Here is a 17,407-nt window from a genome sequence, read left to right as displayed (position 1 = left end):
CATGTTCCCCCTCAAATCAGCATTTTTGTATCCTTTGTATAAATACCTAGTACTGTAATTGCTGGGTCATAGGGTAGTTCTATTTTTAATTTTTTGAGGGAACTCCACACTTTTTTCCAGAGTAGCTGTACCAGTGTGCATTTCCACCAGCAGTGCAAAAAGGATTCCCCTTTCTCCACATCCTTGCTAACATCTGTTGTTTCCTGACTTAATTTTAGCCATTCTGACAGGTGTGAGCTGGTATCTCATTGTGGTTTTGATTTGTTTTAATGTAGTGCTAAATGCAGTTTGCTAATATTTTGTTGAAGATTTTTACATGTATATTCATCAAGGATGCTGGCCTGTAACTTGTTTTGTGCTGTCTGGTTTTGGGATCAGGGTAATGCTTGCCTCCTAGAATGTGTTTGGAAGCTTTCCTTCCTCATCTATATTTTGGAATAGTTTGAGAGGAACAGGTATTAACTCTTCTTTAGATGTTTAGTAAAACATTAGATAAACAGGTTATCTTTTAAAGGACAGTGACGTTCTGTGACTCTTAAAACATTATGATGAGGAAATAGAACTGAACTCCTGTTAGTAAAAAGTAAGAAACATAAGCATATTATTTTGCTTTCCTAGATAAGGAAATTATTCTTTTAGGTAGTATTGTCTGAGTACCAAATATATATCAGGAACTCTCTAAGCATGGGAAATAAAGCAATCAGCAAGACAGACAAAAATCCTTATGACTATGGATATAATATTGTGCAAAGGTATATAGACAATACCTTTTTTTAGAAATCAACCCAAAGACAAAAAAGTAGGAAGCTTTCTATTAAACACTAAAATTTCCAAATTGTTCTTTTAAATTTTAGCAAAAGCTTTTTTTTTAAATGTTCAAATGTTAATTCATAAAGAGGCCACAGCTGGCAATAACTCAATTGTCATTTCTCCTAGATATAATAAAATGCAAAAAAGACAGAAGTCCCTCCAGTCCTCAGCAATGTCCACTTTGCATGAACCCCAGGACCTCTAGAGGCAAGCCCTTAGCTATGGTCCCAGCTGCAGCTTTCCTGTGTGCCAAGCCAACCATCGACCCATCCCTGAAATTAAAGAACCTGAGTATTCTGGAAGACAGCAATCCTGTGTCCATCTCTCCCCAAGATTTCATGGCACCCTTTGGCTCCCTCACTTTGAATATGACAGACCACTTTGGAAATGAAGCTAACATGGTCTGCAGTATCCAAAAGCCCTCAAAGACATCATCTGTTGTATTTGCTGAAGAAAATGACTATATCATGCTAAATACATCGTTTTCAACATTTCTGGTGTGTCACATAGATTACAATCACATTCAGCCAGTATGGCAAGTTCTGGCTTTGTACAGTGATTCTCCTCTGATTCTAGAAAGGAGCCACTGGCTCACTGAAACACCACAATGCTGCTACAAATATAAACAGGTGGCTCCTAAACCTGAAGACATCTTTACTGACATAGAGGCTGGTCTCAAAGCAGATCCCTCTTGGTTAATGCAAGACCAGATTTCCTTGCAGCTAAATAGAACTGCCACCACACTCAGTACATTGCACATCCAGTACTCCAGTGATGTTCAAGTCACTTTACCAAAGGCAGAAATAAGGCCATTGAAACACAAATGGACCATGATTTCCAGAGATAACAATACTAAGCTGGAACACACCATTTTGGTTGGTGGGACCATTGGCCTAGACTGCCAAGGCCAGGGGGACCCCACCCCACATTTGGAGTGGATTTTGGCTGATGGGAGTAAAGTGAGAGCCCCTTATGTTAGTGAGGATGGACGAATCCTAATAGACAAAAGTGGAAAACTAGAACTCCAGATGGCTGATAGTTTTGATACAGGCATATACCACTGCATAAGCACCAATTATGATGATGCAGATATTCTCACATATAGAATTACGGTGGTGGAGCCTGACATAGAGACCTATCATGAAAATGGGGCTCATTATACAGTTTTCATTGGTGAAACACTTGACCTTCCATGCCATTCTTCTGGTATTCCAGATGCCTCTGTTAGCTGGGTTCTTCCAGGAAACACTATGCTTTATCAGTCCTCAGGAGACAAGCAAATTCTTAACAATGGCACACTAAGAATATTACAGGTCACCCAAAAAAACCAGGGTCATTATTGTTGTATAGCAGCCAACCCATCAGGGGTCGACTTTTTGATTAACCAAGTTTCAGTCAAAACAAAAGGGCAAAGGCCAGTGGAGCATAATGTAGAAACAGATGGATCTGGATTTGATGAGCCCAATCCCATTGCTCATCTTAAGGACCCACCAGCTGCGCAACTCCCTACATCTGCCCCAATGGGAGCTGAGGCTGGAAAAGAAGTCTTCAGCACAGGTAAAAAGCACAACTATCGTGGGTTAATACACCGTCGGCGAGGAGATTCACTAAATCGGCATTTTAGAGACTATAGGAGGCCCTTCTCTCCCTCTTCTCGGAGAATTGACCCACAACACTGGGCAGCACTTTTGGAGAAAGCTAAAAAGAATACTATGCAAGAGAAGCAAGAAAATACAACGGCAAGGCCACCTCCAGTGGTCACCCAATTCCTGAAAATACCTGGTGAAGAAGTAGACTCTTCAGGCATGCTCCCTCCAGATGAGGAATTTATGGTCCTGGCAACTAAGGCTCCTAGTGTTCTGGCAAGGACATTGACTGCCGATTCCAGAAAAATACATGATAGTATTGTGACAAGTATAACTGCCAGCACGGAAGTCTCTCCAATTGTGGGCCCACAGATACTACCACCTGACAAACCAATAGATTTCAAACTATTTCCTACTACTAAAACTACAGCCATGTCAAAGAATATAAACCCAACCATATCAAGCAAAATACAAAGCACAACCAACAAAAATTTATCCACGATCTTTCCTCTACCACCTGAAGCAACACAATTTCAGGAAGCTGACAACGTTGGGAAGAAAAAAGAGCATTTACAAAGTGTGCTCCCAAAAGCAGCAGGGGCTGGGACCAAAGATGTCAATATCAAAATGCTGAGTGGTACTAACAGCAAAGCTGATATATTCTTAGGGTCTGTAAATGCCACTAATAGTCATCAGACATCTGTAACAGGAGTCAGTAAACCTAGGAACAATCACTTCTATCCACATATTACTCAAAAACTTAGCACCTCAAAGCTACCTTCGGGCACATACACTGCTACTCATTCTCAGTTACAGATTCCAAGAAATATTACAACTAACATCCCACCAACATCCAGGCGCTTTGGAAGACGGAGGAAAATTTGGGGTAGGGGTCGAATTATCAGCCCGTATAGAACTCCAATTCTTCGAAAGCATAGATATGGCTTTGTGAGACCTACACTCAGAGGTGCTTCTGAAGAAAGCACCACTGCATTTTCACCCACAGAGCTTGATGTGCTGTGCCCATCCTGTTCTCCCAGAGAAAGGCTCACCACTACTGCAGCAGCACTGTCCTTTGCAAGTTCTTCCCCCATCCTGCTCACCAAAGCTGAAACTGCCCAAGTCACAGCAGAAGAGTTGACAACTCTAATCCACAATCCATCTTTTGAGAACAAGCCAAATGTAGATATTGAGAGAACAACACCCACAATAAAATATTTCAGGGCTGAAAGTATCCGAGTGACTCCAACTGGGCCAGTTATGACTCCTGCCCCAAAATCCTTATCTTTGGAAAAAACTCATATAACAAATAATGGTTACCCAAGTGTGTCTAATAACATTGAAGTTAAAAGAGATTCAATGATTATTTCACCCCTCCCAGATCCCACCACCAAGTCATCTATGTCTACTACTACAGCCATGACAAGATTTTTAAGAAGGAACATTCCCTGGCATCAGATCTTTGTAAATAACCATGTCCAAAAAGAGAGGTTAAAGAATCAGCATCAATTTAGTTCACCAAAAAGCACAGCCCCAGTGTTTCCTAAAACATCTCCTGCTTTACCCACAGATAAAGTTTTTCCTTTCCATTTCACAGAACTCTCAGCAAGTGTGATGCAAATTCCATCTATAACATCAGCTACAACTCACCAAAATACCACCGAAACACACAGTCCTTTAAGTCTTCCAACAATGAAGAAGCTTCCCTTTCCATCAGTTCATCCTACACCTCCTAATGTCTCAAGCAAAGAATCAAGTACCAATTTCATATCAATGCAGACAGCCAGGCTAACAATTTCTCCTACTGACCCTGCATCAGTCATTATCAGTAAAACCCAAATAGCCAGACCCAGGACACAAAAAGTACAAAGAGAAAAGGAGCCTCAGAACAACAGGAAGGAACCACACTATGCTCTCAGTCAGAGCTCTGGTCTCACTGCATCTACTACTATGATACCTCCTGATCTAACTGCAGCTGAAACTTCAACCAAGCCCAGTGTCTTTGCTTTCACTCATTCTCCATTGGAAAACACAAAAGAAATTTCAAGCACAATTGGACTTTATCCAAGAACACTTACTCTGACAGATATAATTGAAGAACTGTCCCAAGAGAGTACTCAGACTTTGAAGAGCAGAATTGTTTCTGAAATCACTTTGCCCAGCAAACCATACCAGAACGCAACTAGGAACACAATCATTAGACACTCAACCGTGCCACAAATCCTGAGTAGCAGTGCTGTTCCAATGCCAATTCCCACCTCCCATCCCTTGAATAATCAAAGTACAGTCACAGACAACATGGCAACTCCCGTTTTTAGGATGATGACAAATACAATGGCCAAGCCACTTGAACACTCTAGGCATAATGATAATCCACAGCAATTAGCAACAGAGGTTGCAGCATCTCCCAAAGTTCACCTAAATGCCAAGGTCACGATTGGAACCACCCACTTTATCTACTCCAATCTATTTCATTCTACTTCCAAGCCAGCACTAGTAACAGTTAAATCACAAAATTCTAAACTGACTTCCTTTCCCTGGTTAGAAAACCATTTCTGGCACAAGTCAGACCCAGAAATTGCTGAAAAAGGCAAAAAGCCAGTAGTGGATATTATGGCCACTCCAGGCTTGCCAGAGGATACCACCCATGCATCAAATTGGGATATTCAGAAGACTGCAAAGAAAAATGGCTTTGATAAGACACCAGTTCAAAAAACAGCAACTTCTGAACTCCTTCCCTTTGATTCTTTGTTTAGGAATACATTTGAAAGACCCAGAATAGTTGGAGGAAAAGCAGCAAGTTTTACTGTTCCAGCTAACTCAGATGCTTTTCTCCCTTGTGAGGCTGTTGGAAATCCCCTGCCTACCATCCACTGGACCAGAGTGCCATCAGGTATTTGGAACTGTTTGTTTACACTTTGTCTTCTTTAGTCACGGAACAAGGAAAAGACTGTGTTATGTTTCAGGGTTACACATACAAAGAACACCAGTTTCAAATCTCTCCAACATACAGAAATGATTAATATCCTCATTTGACATTTGCAGCATAAAGTTTTTTTGCTCATTAGAAGGTTAATATGTTTTAACATGTTAATTAAGAACAGTTTGAAATGTTTTGAAGGCAGATACAAAGAAATGTGATTTGAAAGAGAGCCTTCTCTTTTTCATTGTGTTGAACCATATGACTTTTAAATTAAAATTATGGAAATAAACTTCCAGGAACAATTTTATCAATCTTAACACTAAGTGGCCTAATTTTAATTTTAAATGTATTTGTTCTCAGTAGCCTAACAGCCCCTCCCAAAGCTTTCCTCATGAGACTTCCCCTTGAGGAATTTGATTTCTATTTAAACTTTGACGACCTATGACTATAAATTTCTTTTTTCTTATCAGGATTTGATATGGCTAAAGAGAAACAGAATAGCAGATTCCAGGTGCTACCTAATGGCACCCTGTCCATACAGAGTGTGGACATTCAGGACCGCGGACAGTACCTGTGCTCAGCATCCAATCCGCTTGGTACTGATCGCCTTCATGTCACCTTGTCCGTGGTTTCCTATCCCCCCAGGATCCTGGATAGACGTACCAAAGAGATCACAGTTCATTCCGGAAACAGCGTGGAACTGAAGTGCAGAGCTGAAGGTAGACCAAGTCCTACAATCTCCTGGATTCTCGCAAACCAAACAGTGGTCTCAGAATCATCTAAGGGGAACAGGCAGGCCCTGGTGACATCTGATGGAACGTTGGTCATCCACAATCTCAGCATTTATGACCGGGGCTTTTACAAGTGCATGGCCAGCAATTCAGCTGGCCAGGATTCACTGCTGGTCAAAATACAAGTCATTGCAGCCCCACCTGTTATTCTGGAGCAAAAGAGGCAAATCATTGTAGGGACTTGGGGTGAAAGTTTGAAATTGCCCTGTACTGTCAAAGGGACTCCTCAGCCCAGTGTTCACTGGGTCCTCTCTGATGGCACTGAAGTGAAACCACTGCAGTTTATAAGTTCCAAGTTGTTATTATTTTCAAATGGGACTCTGTATATAAGAAATGTAGCCTCTTCAGACAGGGGCACTTATGAATGCATCGCTACCAGCACCACTGGCTCTGAGAGAAGAGTGGTAATTCTTACAGTGGAAGAGCGAGAAACCATGCCCAGGATAGAATTTGCATCCCAGAAGTGGACTGAGGTGAATTTTGGGGACAAATTACTACTGAACTGCTCAGCCATTGGGGAGCCCAAACCCAGAATAATCTGGAGGCTACCATCCAAAGCTGTTGTCGACCAGTGGCACAGGTAAACCATACCTTTGTGTTGAGATGATCTTCTGTACAGTTTCTGAAATGGAAAAAGCAATACGGTGAAGCCAGCAGCAGATTGAGAGAGCTCATAGACTGGACATACAAGTAACTCTTTCAGAAGAGAACTAATCCTTTTGAGGTTAATATAATATATAAAAATCAACCTTCTTACATGTTTAAGTCTAAGGGCCAGCTAGCTATTCAATTCTTACTGAATTCACATAGTTAAAAGCAGATTAACAATCTCATTTGCTTTCATACTTGGGACAGCTTTAAGATGGTAACTATGTAAAAGCATTTGTAATTTCTCTATCCAAAAAGAGGGAGGAGGGAATTTTGTAATGCAATCAACTTTCTGTGTAATCTTGAATACAGTTTCCACCACTTGTGCAGAAAGCACAATGCATGAAGGTATTACATTCCTGATGGGAATAACAGCTAAAGTTCAAAATTTAGGTTATTAAGGAAAAGATCTAAAACACTTATTGGATGTTAAGTCAATTTTGGAAAAATGGAAATCTTATCCAGGGGCACTAAAAGATTTAAGTAAAGTCTTAAAAAATTAACTGAAAGGAAGTCTGGAGAGTGTTCTAAAAACACATTATTAGTACCTCAAAATAAATCTTGACCAGGTATCTACCTCCTTCAGAGGTAAACAGCAAGGAAATTAAGTACGTTATTTATATTTGGTTTTGGGGGAGTATTTATGGAACACAGATTGTTCATGTTGTGGAAGAGGCAACTGAGTGTATAAAGATCACAGATGCTACCATGGGCCCATGAGAGGTACTGGCATTTTTTTCTTTTATAATGAAATTCAACTTGTTTGCTAACTAAACACCTCAATTATGATTTTGCAACTAATCTCAAAAAGGTAAGGATACTCTTAGATGCTTTAGATATGTCAACTGAAACAAAAGGGGCAATTTATTGCAAAAAGAAAAAAAAAGTCCTTGCTGTTTCCACTTCTTAGCTTTAGAAGGTTCAACTTTAGAGTCTAAAAATGAGAAAACTTTCATCATAGCTGTGCTTATCTGTGACTCCTTCATCATGACCAAAAAAAGCAAAACCCTTTCCCTTTCTTAAAGCCTACTTTTCACCTGAACCAAAAAGCCTCTTCTGGGTTTTCAAAAACAGTTTTGATTCAGAGCACTACCAGTCTGTCTCCAGTACTTTCAACATATATGACTTGTTTCAGCACAGAATGGTTTCCTCTTCTTCAGAACCTCCCTCCTCATGACCTAAGAGCTTGTTACAAGGCAGAGCATCTGGTCTCACCCCAGACCTGCTGAATCAGAATCTGCACTTTAAAAAGATACCCAGATGCATCACATGCTCAATAAAGGCTGAGAAGCATTGCTTTAGAAACAATACAGACACTTGCTTGTACATTATTAATCTTCATAAAGAATTCTATTTCTTTTACACGGGGACCACTTCTACTTTCAAAAGTCAATTTTGTCTCTTAAAAATACTAGTTTACCAAAAGAAACCGCTATCGTCTCTTCTTCTATATTACAACTTGCAGCTGCATCCAGATTTGGGGGCAGGACAAGGTCACTCTAAAAATCAATGGTTCTCAAAGGACGCAGTCCCCCTGCCAGTATCATTAGCATTGCCTAAGAACGTGGCAAATCAGAAACTGAGTCTGTGTTTTAACAAGCAATCTGTGTTCTTAAAAGCCTTCCAGGTGATTTTAGTGCCTGCTAAAATTTGAGACTGGTTCTCAAACTGTTACTTAGGTGCTACAGTCACCTGGGATGTTTGTTACTCACTGGGTTCCCAGACCCCTGGCCAAATCTAGTGAATCAGAATCTCTGAAAAGTGAAGCCAGGAAATGCAGGTGATGAGAGAACTGTTTTTGAGAGCCAAGATTTAGAGCACTGTTCTCGGACTTGGCTGCATGAGAATCATTGGAAAACTAAGAATCCTGATGCCTAGGTCACACTCCACACCAATTTAGTCAAATTCAGGGAGGTGGGACCCATTTTATACTCCATAAATGATTTTCATATTCACCCAAGTTTAAGAATCAGTGCTTTTATAAAGTATTAGATAAGAATATCAGGTGGTGAAAAAGATAGGAATTTGAGAACTAGCCCTGTAACCCGAGGCAAGTTACTAAGTCTCTCTAAATATCAGTACTTTCAGCTGTATAGTGGGGAACTACTTAAAGACTTAAAAATAACAATACCTTTTGTAACGTACCACAACACTATCCATACTTGTTTGCTGAAGAATGAAAAGTGACTTGGGCTGTTTGACTTGCGTAGCGGCTATGCTGTGAAAGATTGTCCAAGCTTTCTTCTTGTTTCATTTGCCTGCTTGGCACATTGCCAAAAAAAAGTGGAAGAAAAACATGTATAGATGTTCTCTGATGGATGATCTCGATCCCATTTTTAGTGCCAATTCATTTTCCACGGGCCTTTCTGAAAAGCTAGATTTGGTTTTATCAGGAAACATGTGCCACCTGGTGGTTCACTGTGGTAATGGCAGGCTGTGATAACTTCAGGGAGAAAAATAGTGTGGCACAGTTGGACAAAACGCAGAGACCACTTTTCAGCTGCCGCAAAGCACAGATCCAACAGCAGGCTTCTAATGAGTCTCACATTGACATGACATTTTCCTTCTTCATAACAAAGCATAATTTATTTTATAACCACATAATTCTGTTTTGTTACTAGTCTTTTTAAAAAATATAGTCTGGCATCTTTCCTGAGCAAGTATGCATGAAAGTTCTTTACTGACAGTCACAAGATAATCATTTGATATGTAAAAATCATTCAATATGACGAAGGTCATGTGTCTAAGGCATCCAACATTTCTAGCATTCTCAGCATTGTATTTCTAAAATCACGATTGTAAAAGACATTTGAAGTCCATCTGAGAAATATTCTTTGCACCGTATTGAATCTGCTCAATGAGATAATTTTATCTTTCAGGAAATGGCTTAGAAGACAGTCAATAAGCTAGAACTGATTTTAATTTCACTGCAACAGTTTAAGAAAATGTCCATAAAGCTAATCCTATGTAAATAAGGACAACTCTTTCACCCCTTGCTAATAGCTGCACACTCAAAATGTGTCTTCTCTCCTTAGAATGGGCAGCCGCATCCACGTCTATCCAAATGGATCCTTGTTTATTGGCTCAATAACAGAAAAAGATGGCGGTGACTACTTGTGTGTGGCCAGAAACAAAATGGGAGATGATCTGATACTGATGCATGTGAGCCTACGACTGAAACCCGCTAAAATTTATCACAAGCAACATTTTAAAAAGCAGGTATTTCATGGGAAAGATTTCCAAGTTGATTGTGAGGCTTCTGGCTCACCAGTGCCTGAGATATCTTGGAGTTTGCCTGATGGAACGATGATAAACAATGCAATGCAAGCCGATGACAGTGGCCTCAGGACCAGGAGGTATACCCTTTTTGAAAATGGAACCTTATACTTCAACAAAGTTGGGATAGCAGAGGAAGGAGATTATACTTGCTATGCCCAGAACACTCTAGGGAAGGATGAAATGAAGGTCCACCTAACGGTCATAACAGCTGCCCCACGGATCAGGCAGAGTTACAAGACTAACATGCGAATCAAGGCTGGAGACACGGTGGTCCTTGACTGTGAGGTCGTTGGTGAACCCAAACCAAAAGTATTTTGGTTGCTGCCTTCCCATGATATGATTTCATTCTCTAAGGACCGATACACATTTCATGCCAACGCGTCTCTGTCCATCAACAAAGTGAAGCTACTCGATTCTGGAGAGTATGTGTGTGTGGCCCGAAATCCCAGTGGGGATGACACCAAAATGTACAAACTGGATGTCGTCTCCAAACCTCCATTAATCAATGGTCTGTATACAAACAAAACAGTTATTAAAGCCACAGCTGTGAGGCATTCCAAAAAACACTTTGACTGCAGAGCCGAAGGAACACCATTGCCTCAGATCATGTGGATCATGCCGGACAATATTTTCCTCACAGCCCCATACTATGGAAGCAGAATCACAGTCCATAAAAATGGAACCTTGGAAATTAGGAATGTGAGGCTTTCAGATTCAGCAGATTTTATCTGTGTGGCTCGGAATGAAGGAGGAGAGAGCATGCTGGTGGTACAGTTAGAAGTATTAGAAATGCTAAGAAGACCAACATTCAGAAATCCATATAATGAAAAAATAGTTGCCCAGCTTGGCAAGTCCACAGCATTGAATTGCTCTGTGGATGGTAACCCACCACCTGAAATAATCTGGATTTTACCAAATGGCACAAGATTTCCCAATGAACCTCGAATTTCTCAGTATCTGATAGCAAGCAATGGCTCTTTTATCATTTCTAAAACAACTCGAGATGATGCAGGAAAATATCGGTGTGCAGCAAGAAATCAAGTTGGCTATATTGAAAAATTAATTGTATTAGAAATTGGCCAGAAGCCAGTCATTCTTACTTATGCACTGGGAACAGTTTACTGTTTCAGTGGAGACTCTCTATCCCTGCAATGTGTGTCTGATGGAAGCCCTAAGCCAAATATCAAGTGGACTACACCAAGCGGTTATATAATAGATGGGCCTCAAATTAATGGAAAATTCATATTGCATGAAAATGGCACCTTAGTCATCAAAGACGCAACAGCTTACGACAGAGGAAACTATATTTGTAAGGCTCAAAATAGTGTTGGCCATGCCCTGATTACTGTTCCAGTAATGGTTGTAGCCTACGCACCCCGAATTACAAATCGCCCACCCAGGAGCATTCTCACAAGGACAGGAGCTGCCCTTCAGCTCCTCTGTGTGGCCCTGGGAGTCCCCAAGCCAGAAATCACATGGGAGATGCCTGACCACTCCTTGCTCTCAATGGCAAATAAAGGGAGGACTCATGGAATTGAGCCTTTTCACCCCCGAGGTACCCTCATCATTCAGAATCCCCAAACCTCAGATTCTGGGATATACAAATGCACAGCAAGGAATCCACTGGGTAGTGATTATGCAACAACTTATATTCAGGTAATCTGAAATGAAATAAAATTGAACAGAGTCAACACCTGGACAGAGTTTATTTTTTGGAAGAAGTTTAATCAAAGGCAGCCATAGGCATGTAAATGAATTTGAGTACATTTACAATATTAAATTCATAATGGACATGCAAAAAAAAAAAAAAAAAAAGACTTGTAAATAAATGCAGTATGACGGATAGTGATTTTGTTAATTGATCTCCAAACAGACTTTTAACTTAAGGCACTTTTATTTTGCCAACAAATAACAATGAACATTAAGGTAAAACTGTCCACCATAAAATAACAAATGGCTAATGTATCTGAATTCTTCATTCAAGAATGGGCTTTTTCTCTTACTACCAGCTGCCTAGTGTCCACCTTCTATCAATGTTACAAGCATGGCACTAAGAAGAGACAATGGAAAAGATTAAATTTGCAGTCTTGATGTAAATTTATCATTTTGATGTGTGGATATTTTGTGGCTGGTTTAGAAATATTTTAGTAAAACCTAGAGAAAATAAGCACTGTTTTTATTATGATTATTGTGTACACTGAAATTTTTCATTGATGGGGAATACAAAAATGTTTTAATAACTGCATTTAAAATAAAGGCAGCCTAACTTTTCCACAAGTAAAAAGCAACTTAACACCTACACTTCATAAAATGTGAAAAGGGGGGTTGATTACCTCTTTACTGAGATAAACTAATTAAAAAGCCTTCAAAAATACAACAAAACTTCTTTATCACTTCAAAATCTAACTCAGGCATCCTTGGTTTGGAACGCTTTATAAGGAAAATATTCTGAGGAGGAACCATTGCTTTAAGGAGCAAGTTATTTCATTAAGTGATAATCCTTTAGGGGAAAGGAAAATGGAAAAATCTCGATCTAAGACATAAATACATATAATGAAGTTTCATTGTACTTAAAATTTGATCAAACCTAACATTAAATGTTGCTTTTTTGTAATTCAATGTGAATTGATTTGGGGGAACATTATGATTCATCTTTTTTTAATTCTAGAGGCTGGGATTTTCCAGCGTAATTTAAGTGGGAAAAAAAGGATATGCTATAGGTCTTGCTCAGATACCTCAGCACACAAAACCAAGAACTATGTTAGCCCCTGCTGATTGTGTTTTCATCACACCAACTTTCAGCTGGCCCCACATAAGAGGGGGCCTGATTGCTACTAGCTCTGATGTTGGTACCCTGTGGCCACAGGAGGTCAAACATACTCATTCTCCCTGTGACCTCCTCTACTTCGGGGCTAAGAGGAGTAAATAAAACGACAAATGTAAACTATTAGGAATGAGAGTATGGTGTAAACAGGTATATTTAAGGGATTCTTATGGCCAATTTCAAAGTCTTATTTTTACAAGGCCTGGAGGGGCGGGCGGGGGGAGGGTCCTCCATCTTAACCTAAGATAATTTCCTATCTTACAAAGCAAAACCACCAGGTTCTGGGCAAAGGATACGGCTTTCCCTTGTGACTTTAATGCAAATTAATGCATTTGCTAAAAAAAAAACAAAAAAACAAAAAAACAAAAAAACAAAAAAAAAAACCCTTAGGATATAAGATTAAGTGGAAGGAAATATGCTAAGACTAGATTAAAAATTCCAGTTGCTCTCTTTATAATGCACAGGGGTAAACCAGGTTTTTCCTCAACCTTCTATAGAATCTGAATTACACCATAACTTAGCTTTGTCACCTGAAAAGAAAAGGACGCAACAAGAAAAAAGGTATACCCCACAGCTTTCATGTGCAAAATGATTATTAATAAATTAATTTCACTAACTTATGCAAACCATAAAGTGCATACAAATGCTATGCAATTATAACACTCATTCTTGAAACAATATTACTGCTGTTTGCGATACTGAACTATAAAAATATATGGTTCAAACTGAAAATTGGCATTTTAAATACCAATAATTCTTGAAAAGAAAATCAGGACGGAACATGACTCACTCACTAGGCACAACATTCACATTTCGGTTGTTTTGCCAAGGCAATTATTATATGGATATATTACTTTGAAGAAAAATAACTTCATGAAATCTAAGTATGATTCTCAAGAGGAAAAAAAAAAAAGCACAAAACCCCCAAAACCTGATATACAAAACCAGTTGAAATGTAAAGATCTGTCTTCCGAAAGCAGATAGAATATGTTAATTTAGTGAAAAGAATGGTCTTTAATGTTTTGGCAAAGTCTTTTCCAGCCCAGAGTAAACATGAAATGAGCAGGCTGGAGTGAATTATTTCACAGTGTACAAAGCAGTTCACATGGGTGCTGCCACAGCAAAGTAAGCGGACATGTATTTGAGGTCGTTTGCATGAGTCAAACTTTGCAATGAGTAACTCACCTAGGAAGATATAAATTATTTATATAATGATCTGCAAAAGAAACGCTCTAAAGTTGTTCTAGCTACGTTTTAAAAAAGTAGTTCTACGTGGTTTGCTCATTATAGACAAGTCTATTCACAGTATGCTCAACTACATTACATGTAAAATCATATGGCAAAAGAAAATGAATTAACACAAAACATGGGAAAATATCCCCCACATGTTTTAAAATGCCCTGCAATTTTCACATTCAAAATTTTATGCATCTAAATCTAAAAAAATATTATATGGAATACTCTTAAGTTACACAAACTGATAATAATTTACTGTATTTTTTACTCTAATAGGAGCAAATTACCACATACTTGAACAAAGTTAAAATAGTTACTATTTCTTTATAATAAATTTGATGTATAATTTACTTGTGCTTTTTGCACCAATTTATAAATACAGTATATGCAATACACAACCAAGACTGACACCAACATTAATAGTTAAATTCAAAATAGCAAATACTTACCATACAAAATAAACAGCAAATACACCTTTATGAAAACCAGAGCCTTCTGGACTTGGGGGCCAGATTCTCTGGAAACCACATCAAATTTGAGCGCTGTGGAATCTCAGGCCAGCGGCAAGACTGTTTGTTCTCAAGTTGGCATAAGGTTCAGGAGAACCAAGTGTCCTTTTTGCCAAATCTGGCAATAATAATGGGAACAATTCCACTGTGGCTTGTTCGGGCCTTTAGAATTTTACATGTTGTACCTTCACAAAGACTCTGGTCAATGATCTTGTAACTGAAAACAAACTCAAGTACAGCTACTTCTAACAGGCTTCCACAGATCTTAGGGTGGCTCTCACAGAAGCCTGGGTTTAAGTTCTTGATCTAAGAAATTTAAGTACTAAGCAACAATCTGTTTCAGCACCTTTTGACCACAACAAAAGCAAAGAAAAATCCTACATAAATAAGAACGAAGTTTATAAAGTGCTTATGAAATTACAAACATTTCAAATTAGAGCAATGCAAATAGATGTCCATTTCACCATCACAGGTGAAAGTAGAATAAATGGATTACTCTCCTGTCAAGATTGGACATGCCTTTCAAATCAGTAGTTTGGTCCAGCAGTTTGGGAAAAAAACAAAACAAAACAAACTACAAAAAAACCCTTCATCATTAATGAATACATGAATATTTTAAATCCACCATAATTCATTCTAGGAGATTCAAAAAAAAAAAAAAAAGCACCAATTTCAAAAGATCTGCTACCAAGCTCTTCCTTGAATAGGCCTGCAGGATCCACATTTTTATAACTACTTTAAAGTTGAAAGTAACAAAAAAAAAAACACCCCAAACCACACCTCCTCCTTTTCTCTTTGTTTAAATGCCTCTATGTGAAATGTAGCACAAAATATAGAAAAACTTCAAAGAAAGAAAAGAACATAGGGACATTTCTAAAGATGACTGATGCATTAAATTTGATTTTCTATTTTTCAGTGCAAACATAAAACTTTAGGTCTTGTCCTCTTCCAGATTCAGAAGTGTGATGGGTGCCCATAGGGAGTCACTCCTTGCTGTGGCTGGTTACCTAATGAGAAAAATAAATTCAAATAAAATTGCGGATGCAAAATTATACCACCGACAGATGCTACCCTCCTGTCACCGTTCTCAGTACCAGCTTCAAGAACAGGGGAACAGACTGGCCAGGGAGTGCACGCTAGCCCAGAGACCTGAACGGTAAGGTCTAAATATGGCAACTGAATTCATTCCACACAGACACCTGCTCTACATCAGAGTCCTCCGCCTGCCAGCACAAAGCCTTGGGACACTAACTGGCCCATCTAAAGTCTCTGTCTCTGAACTAAGAAACAACTCAGTACTAACATATGGAAGGACTCTAAGTATTGTAAAATGTTGAAAGTTCCCAAAACTTTCACACTGACATTATAGTAAGTGAGAGAAAAGTGGTGTGGAATGGGAAAATCTTCTGCAAATCGCCGTAAGTTACATAAAAGAGAAGTGTACAAGGGTGTATACATGTGTGAGAGTGGTTGTGTGTGTCGACTCAAGTCTGTGCCTATGCATATGTGTACATGTGTGCATGTACACACACACCTAGAAAAATAGAATAGTAGGGACAAAGTCTCCTACAGAGACTTAGAAACAGCTACTGCTGGGGTGCCTGGGTGGCTTGGTCAGTTAAGCATCCGACTTTTGATTTCAGCCCAGATCTTGATCTCCTGGTTTGTAAGTTTGAGCCCTGCATCAGGCTCTGCACTGATGGTGCTGAGTCTGCTTGGGATTTCCTCTCCAACCACCCCCCCACCACCCCTTCTCTGCCCCTTCAACCTCCTTCTCTCCCAAATTAAATGAAAGAAAAGAAAAGGAAAGGAAAAAGAAAGGAAAAGAAAAGAAAAGAAAGTAAAAGAAAAAGAGGGAGGGGAGGGGAGGGGAGGGGAGAAACAGCTACTGCTTCCATAACTCTGGTGGGACTATTCAAATCCAAAGGCTCCATTCACGTGAGTGAGGATACAAAAGGGGCCATCTGGAGTTGTACAGTGTAGAGTTGAATGATGTGTCAGCAAAGTGGCCATTATTCCAAAGTGGCCATTATTCAACCAAGGAGGCTGGCATAACTGCTAATATGAGGGAGCAGAGTGTGTTGTGGTTAAGAGGTAGGCTCTGGAAGGAGACCATCTGAATTCAAGTCCCAGTTCTGCCCCTTACTTTTAGCTGAATAACTTAGGCCAATGAGTCCAACTCCCTCATCTAGAATATAGGGATAGTAATACCTAAACTCACAGGGTGGTTTTTAAGGAATTAAGTGAATTAATAATATGTGAAGTCACAACGCCTGGGCCAAAACAAGTGTTCCGTAAATGATGGGTTAAAACGAAAATGAGACCTGCATTTCATGAGTTCTGGGAAACAGGAAATAGAGGTAGATATGCTCCCAAAATAGGTGATACTGCATAAAAACCATAGGTAATTATTTCTAAAGAGAAGGAAAAAAAAAAAAAACCCCTAAAATATAAGCATGTTGTCTCTGTGTTAAAACTTTACTCTCTCTTTAGCCAAGTGAAAGTAGGAACTCTCGAATAAAACAATAAAATTTTAACCTCACATTTGTTTAATAAACCACACCTATTACACAGTAGTTAGAAAAGAAGATGGATTTAAATGATTTAACAAATCAAATGAGGCTAAAAAAGGCAAATATTTTTTTTTTTTTAATTTTTTTTTTCAACGTTTATTTATTTTTGGGACAGAGAGAGACAGAGCATGAACGGGGGAGGGGCAGAGAGAGAGGGAGACACAGAATCGGAAACAGGCTCCAGGCTCTGAGCCATCAGCCCAGAGCCCGACGCGGGGCTCGAACTCA

General features: G+C 39.3%; 2 protein-coding genes across 3 annotated transcripts in view; one reads left to right on the top strand and one right to left on the bottom strand.

The window, feature by feature from the left end:
- The window catches only part of IGSF10 (immunoglobulin superfamily member 10), a 75,952-nt gene extending 63,748 nt beyond the window's left edge, over window positions 1-12,204 (top strand). For both annotated transcript variants that reach the window (XM_025913935.2, XM_086674525.1), the window contains 3 exons: window positions 937-5,289; window positions 5,790-6,690; window positions 9,794-12,204. In XM_025913935.2, the coding sequence (XP_025769720.1) occupies window positions 937-5,289; window positions 5,790-6,690; window positions 9,794-11,702 (7,163 nt within the window). In that variant the 3' untranslated portion in view covers window positions 11,703-12,204. The remainder of the gene's footprint in view (window positions 1-936; window positions 5,290-5,789; window positions 6,691-9,793) is intronic.
- The window catches only part of MED12L (mediator complex subunit 12L), a 340,943-nt gene continuing 335,260 nt past the window's right edge, over window positions 11,725-17,407 (bottom strand). The window contains exons 48-49 of the mRNA XM_086674526.1: window positions 14,547-15,613; window positions 11,725-14,046 (exon numbers count right to left, since the gene is read on the bottom strand). Coding sequence (XP_086530652.1) covers window positions 15,561-15,613 — 53 coding nt within the window. The 3' untranslated portion in view covers window positions 11,725-14,046; window positions 14,547-15,560. The remainder of the gene's footprint in view (window positions 14,047-14,546; window positions 15,614-17,407) is intronic.

The sequence above is a fragment of the Puma concolor genome, chromosome C2 (genome assembly GCF_028749965.1).
Source record: "Puma concolor isolate L17-30 chromosome C2, mPumCon1.1.hap2, whole genome shotgun sequence".
Lineage (NCBI taxonomy): Eukaryota > Metazoa > Chordata > Mammalia > Carnivora > Felidae > Puma > Puma concolor.
The sequence above is the reverse complement of the archived record's forward strand: the minus strand, read 5'-3'. Positions and strand labels throughout refer to the sequence as shown.